This window comes from Cynara cardunculus, assembly GCF_001531365.2.
Source record: "Cynara cardunculus var. scolymus isolate 2C chromosome LG 12, CcrdV1, whole genome shotgun sequence".
NCBI classification, from domain to species: domain Eukaryota; kingdom Viridiplantae; phylum Streptophyta; class Magnoliopsida; order Asterales; family Asteraceae; genus Cynara; species Cynara cardunculus.
In genome coordinates this window covers 89267-96220 of record NC_037539.1, presented here as the reverse complement: position 1 = coordinate 96220, position 6954 = coordinate 89267, and the positions used below count along the sequence as shown (strand labels likewise).

The 6954-nt window shown below is 33.1% G+C and overlaps 1 protein-coding gene across 1 annotated transcript; it reads left to right on the top strand.

The window, feature by feature from the left end:
• Nucleotides 1-1574: 1574 nt before the first annotated feature.
• Nucleotides 1575-2810, top strand: LOC112523482. The gene has a single exon (XM_025133103.1). It carries the CDS (start codon nt 1611-1613, stop codon nt 2589-2591), a length of 981 nt encoding a protein of 326 aa, XP_024988871.1. The 5' UTR covers nt 1575-1610; the 3' UTR covers nt 2592-2810.
• Nucleotides 2811-6954: the final 4144 nt, after the last annotated feature.

Below are 6954 nucleotides of genomic sequence, written 5' to 3'. Positions count from 1 at the left end.
AATATGTTGAATCGTTGTCTGATGGAGATTATCTAAACCTGCTGAAATCGATACAAGTATATGGATGAAGCAATTCGCCTGATGGAGATTATCTAAATATATTGAAATAGATAGACGGAAGGATATGCATGAAACAATCGACTACTAGAAGGATATGGATGAAACCAATAAATCTGAGGATTTGTTGGAAGTCGATAGATCATGGATGAGAAGGTATCTTTAATAGTCGATAGATCATGGATGAGAATTAAGAATTTGTAAACTTGAAAATTAAATAATTTTGCATTAGATATTAGTACATGATGCTTTGAAATTTGTTTTTAAGAGACTAGGTCAAATATATACTATATTATAAAATATTTGACTAAAACTCTTAAAAACAAATTTTTATGCATAAAATATTGTTTCTTAATGTATACTAGAAGGTACTCGCGCAATACAGCGAGATACATATTTATTTTAATGTTTCGTTTTATTTTTGTCTTTGTTGATATAATACAGTTTATGTAGTTTTGAGAAAGATAATGTTTTTACTTTTGAATGAAAATAAATTTGAAGACATCATAAAACTTTAAAAAATATATCAATATTAATATCAAATTAACTATTTAAAAGTTCTTGTTTTTTATATAATTTATTTAATTCATTTTTTGATTATAATTTAATTTAGGTCAAATAGTGAAGTACTTTATTTTTGGCTTAACAATAAATTTTCTATAAATATAATGATTCTGTTAGAACTCGATAACTATCTTAATTATATTTTATATTTTTTATATTTTAAAATGAGATGTTTATCCTCTATTTGATTATGTTTATCCACAGTTAGTTACACGAATTCAAAAATGGAGCTTTAATAAGTTGTACTTATGCATAATTTCATTGTAATCTTGAATTTTAAGTAATATGCATCAATATATAGTATTTCATGCATAAACAATGGTTTTAAGAGTTTTTGTCAAATGCTTTATAATATAGTATAATTACTTAAAATTCAAGATTACAAGTAAGATGAGCATGAATACATCTTATCAAAGCTTTATGTTTGATTTGTGTAACTAACAGCAGATAAATATAATCAAATACATGATAGACATCATTTTAAATATAAAAAATTTAAAATATAATTAAGATAATCATTAAGTTCTAACAAATTACTTAATTATTATCTTAAAAATATATATTTTATTAAACCAAAAATAAGTTAGTTCGTTTTTAAACTTCAATTAAATTATAACAAAAAATTGAATTAAAAAAATTATCATCTATTTTTTTAAAATTTTATATATTTTTAAATTAATATTTCATTTAAAAATAAATACATTTTCGTTTTCTCAAAATCATATAAAATCGTATTATAATATCGATAAAATCAAAATACAAAATAAAACGTTAAAATAAGATTATCTTGTTGCATAGATAATATTATTTGAAGTTAGAGGGTTCGATTTCATATAGGCACGGAAGTTTCTACGTCCGTCTAGACTATCCACAAGACCCAGAATGTTCTGGACCTTTCCTCCGTTTCTTCCATTGGATAGCGACCTTTCTGCTCTTACAAATAGACATGAAATAGCCATCACAATTCTATAAACAAATTCACTTCCATCATGATGAACGGTCCGTTTTTCAGAAGCTACTTAAACCAACAGCCGTCACGCTCTGCCCGATCCGTGCCAGTTCACCAAACTCAAGTCAGATCGTCGCCAAAGGTTATTTCTGTGCCAGTTCACTTCGTTTCATCTGAGCAACCGCCGACGACACTATCGATGTCGAAGCCTTCGGCAGCGATTAAGATTCAAAGACTGTTCAGAGGCTTTCTGGTGAGAAAGAGCGTGAAGAAGATCACATCAATTAGAAACGAGGTTAGTGAAATTGAAGGGAGAATTGACGACATCGAAGTTGCTGATTTGATTCGGAGAGATGCCAAAGAGCGATTGAGGGTGAATGAAACCCTCATGTCTTTGCTTTTCAAATTGGATTCGATCCGTGGTTTTGATTGTGGCGTTAGGGAGTTGAGGAAAGCGGTTACAAGGAAGGCGATTGCAATTCAGGAGAAGGTGGATTCAATTGCTAACCAAACCCTGGACTCCCCAAACGACGACATTAATCTTGACAATGTTTGTACAAGTACCTCAGAACAGGACACGAAAACATCTGGTTTTCCTGATAAGGTTGTTGACGGAGATGGAGATGGAGATGGTGATCTCATAAAGGAAGTCGCCGATGATTGCAATCTGATAAAGGCTGCAGATGGGCGTGGAATAGAGGATGGTAGGAATACCAGTCCCGCAAATGATTCAAGTGAAGATGGGAAAGAGGATCATACAGCTTCAATGGAAGTGCATGAAGATACTGGAGGAAATTGTAAAAACGGAAGCAGAGAACTCACAGTGAAGCTGATGGCTGATAATGAGAAGATAATGAAACTAATGATGCAGATCTCCGAGAGGAATGAGATGCAGACCCGAATGATTAACTCTTTAAGTCGAAGAGTAGAGCAGTTGGAGAAGGCATTAATGACTGAGAATCTAAGGAGGAAGAAGAAAACACGGGTTGCTTTGAAGAGGAGAGATGGTATCGACATTTGAGGTTGGTGGAAACGTTTCTTAAATTTGTGATGCATGGTGTCCAATCTCCTATAAGGTTTTCTGAATAATATCCGTGTTTGGTTTCAAGTGCTTGTTCTCATTCGTAGGAATCGTGCAATAGGTTAAGATTTGTAGTTGATCTTAATTTCTCTGTTTCAATTATTGGTGATGTAATAAAGCTTTATTTTTTATTGTATTCAAAGAACCATTTTTCCTTTTCAGATCATTCCTCGAAGAAGATTATAATTTGACACGTTTGGTTGGTTGCTTTCAGACTTTGCTTTTCATGGTTGTAAGATGGGTTTAAATCGCTTGATAGGTTGAAAATTTGCCTTCAAAAGCTATTCCTTTTATCTGTATTTCAATAAAATGACTAATGGTTCTAACAAATTAGTTGGAAGCATGTGTTTTATAGGAGTTTGCATGCCTTGCACTTGGTCCAAATATGTTATATTTGCTGAGTTTCTTGGATGATTTTGTGTCAAATTAATCAAGTTATAGCCTTGAGGGTAATCGGAGTTGGGTAGGTCAAGAGTGTCATGGTGTGTATATATCAATTGCATGGACTAATTCCTCATCTTGCACATGAAGGGAGTGCAACATTGAGGGTAATTAGCGTTGCTTTAGCGATGTTTGTTTGCATCTCCATGGAATCATTAATTTGAATCGTGTGTAAAGGCGAATCTTATTTGGTAAAGAAAAGCTAAAGCTATTTTGTATCTAGGGTGAATGCAAGTATTACTTTCATGATTTGAGTTTGTTTGCAATATGTTTGTGGGTATCATTAACAAGTCAATATATTAACGATTTTTATATATCTATAAGCTAATAGTGCTTTAAGGGAACTTTTTAGTTTGTTCACTATGATGTTGATATTCTTGCTTCTTGCATGTTACACAAGTTCGATTGGAAAATGTTTTTTAAAAGGAAATTGTGTTGCAAATTCGGGGCAAGCTCTTATCCATATATTTCTTTCTTTAATCTTGCTTTGACTATAGAATAACGAGTCCTCCGTCTTTCACGAAGAGCAATGGAAATTTGTCTTTCTCACAGTTCAAGGTGCCATTTGCTAAATAGTATTTAGTGGCAAACAATACCCACCCGACACATATATGCATATTGTTTTCCCATAACGTTTTTTTTTTTTTACCTTGCTTCAACTTCATAGCTTCTTTTCTTCGAAAGAGTTAATGTGTTGAATGTGAATAAGTAAGTCCTTTTGTTGCCCCAGTCCTTTTTAAGCCTCAGGGATCCATTTTCTTGAAGCAATGGAAGATGGAATTTGCAACTGCAGCCAGGCAAAAGGCTGGGCTCCCACTGGTGTTCGTTATAAGAAGGTTTATGATATTCTTGACTATCTTTACGTAGCTTCTAAAGAATGGGTCTGATATGTATATGTTTACGTGGGCCTTCTGCTAGTCTAGCCGTAACTCAAAGAAAAATGAGAAACCGAAGTCTGAACTACCTGTTTGTGCAAAAAGGTCACTCCACCCTTTTAAAGCGAAAAGGTCGAGTCTGAAGATGGTCTTGCTCACTGAAATACCATCATTGGATGAACCTTTGCATCACAATGTCAAACTAGAAAGTGGTCAAGTACCAGAACACAAATGTCATGGTAAGATTTCCCAAATTTGTAATACAGAGACATCATTTTGTACTATACTCTTCATTGGCTTATAATGTGGTTAAATTTAGGAAAATTGAAAGCCATAGCTCTTGTATAGTTTTATATGATGAATGTATAGACTATGTCATCATCGTCAGTTCATTTGTGGGGAATATCTATGTCTATAGGCATAAATGGAAGTTGTGTGTTTGGCCTACAAACCAAACTATTTGATGTATTTGTTGTTGGGTCTACTCCTAAAGGGTGTCTATGCTAGAGATCCAGGAATCATGATCCAAATCCAAGTTATACATCAATTTGGGTGGATTTAGAGAAATAGGTAAATTTATTTGTGAATGAGCATGACATCATAATGATTTGTATGTTATTTTCCATTTTTGTGATTTTTTCTTTTCAATGTAATAACATGTCTGGATATATATTTATGTCGTTTGAAATGTTTGATAAATTTTAATTGATAAAATAGACATTTATATGTCAAGGAACGAGAGTTAGGTTGTATGACCTTGTGTCGATCTTTGAAGCCATCAACTAATGCTAAAAGTATCTTTTTTCCTTCCTAACGAGTATAGCTAAGTCGTTTACAGGGCTATCACCCTAGCTAGGAGAAAGTCATTGTTATCGCTCTCTCCTTGAAACCCTCGTAAACCGTACTTAGGGGCCGTTTACCAAACACTTACCCAGTAAGCACCTACCGGTAAATTTAACACTATCATTTACTTATCGGATAAGATTTTTGTCCACCAAAACGGTATCGTACACAACAATTTTACCTATGGTAAGAGTCGTGGGTCGTTCTCTCTTACCGGGTAAGACTCTTGGTCTTTGTCTCGCTCTTACCGGGTAAAATGTTTGGTCCTTACCATATTCATCCGGTAAGGTAATGTAACTTTGTGTTCATTTACCCGAATAAGCGTTTGGTAAACAGCCCCTTAGTGTCAAGTATTTAGATGTAAGAAATTTTTTACAAACTATTTATTGACAAAGGGGATAAAGAGTTGATTACAAAATTGATTATTTCAATATAAAATCCGTATGACTATGGTTAAACAGATTATTGTAATTTTGATTTAGAATAACAAGACATCGACTAATGGTGAATCGGTGATCATTTGTGGGTTTGGGCTACACTTGAGTCGGATCTAACTCTTTTTGTGTATAATTAAGACATTACAACTATGGTCTAGGACGGACAAACAAATTCAGCATCAATGAATTTTGTACCTGTCAAAAATAATCAAATACCAAAAATAGACATAGAACACAAAAAGAAAATATGAGAGCAAGAGTTCTGATATGGTAATTATAGAAGCAACATGGCCACACAATATGACATAAATATTACCAAAGCCTTTGTGAAAATTTTATTGAAGTTTAAAATAAGAAAAGGTATACAATTTTAGAAAAATATAATTATCCAACATGAATAAAATGACAGTTTTATCTGTAACAATAGAGAGAGTGGTTGATTTTTCTATGTCAAAGTTAAAGTTGGAATGAGAAAGTACGCACTTGTTTTTGTAAAGTCGATATTTATTTTGAGATAAATTAAAATATAAATATAGACACTTATTTTGGGACGAATAAAGTATTTAATTAATCGTAATAATATAAACAACTAGGCCAAGTTTGCTTGAATTATGTTTGCTTTTGCCGATATCCGTATCTTAATCTTCACATTAAGCAAGTCCGCACTCTTCCATTTTCCGAAAATTAATTGTTCAAGCTTGCTCTTTAATGGGTCGGAAGAGCAAGGTATAAGGGTCGACCTATCCTTAAAACTAAAACACGCAAAGACCTTTTTAAATGTTTTAACGTTTATAATAAAAGAGTAAATTATAGTTTTGGTCCTATGGTTTGTAAATTGTAACAATTTTCGTCCCTGTAACTTTAAAATTACACATTGACCACACAAAAATGCTCGAATTTGGTCTCTCTTAATGATTGTTAAAATTTCCTATTAAATGAAGAATATTTTAGACTTTTTGCCACTGACATGTCATTTTTCTGTTAAGAAATAAATAATAAATTTATATATTTACATCAACTAATTATAATATATACACCATAAACTCCATCCCTTCTTATTCGACAACAATCATTTGTCCAGTGAACCCCTATAGGTTTCCTCCTCCATCTCTGTCGAACTAACACCCCCCCACCGCCACCGCCACCGCCACCGCCACCGCCACCGCATAAACAGATCACCAATTACCTCCCCACTTCCTTGTATGTCAACAAAGTCTCATGCCAACAAAGTCTCATGCAGTGTCTTTAATATAAGTATATGGTGCACCTTATCCCTCATGATCACTCCTCATCATTTCATCCCTAAACTTTGATTGATGTTGAAATTTTGTTTTATTTTGATTTTGCTTTCTTACTTTGAACTAGGGTTCATCGGCTCGGTTGTAGATTCATTTAGTCTTTTTATCCAAATTGTTCATTTTGATTTTGGATTGGAGGTTTTTAGATTTAGATTTTGTAAGTAAGTTTTGGAGACGATAACAAAACGATGATCATAGATTGATCAATAGGAGGGGTTTAACAAGAAGGTAAGAGAACTTATTGGGATATGTTAAGTGGGGCACATACCACGAGTTTATTGGATAATACTATAAGCGTACTCGCGCAATCCAGCGAGATACATCGTGATTTTAATATTTCATTTTATTCTTTATCTCAGCTGATTTTATAATATGGCCTTATGTGATTTTGAGAAAACGATGATGTTTT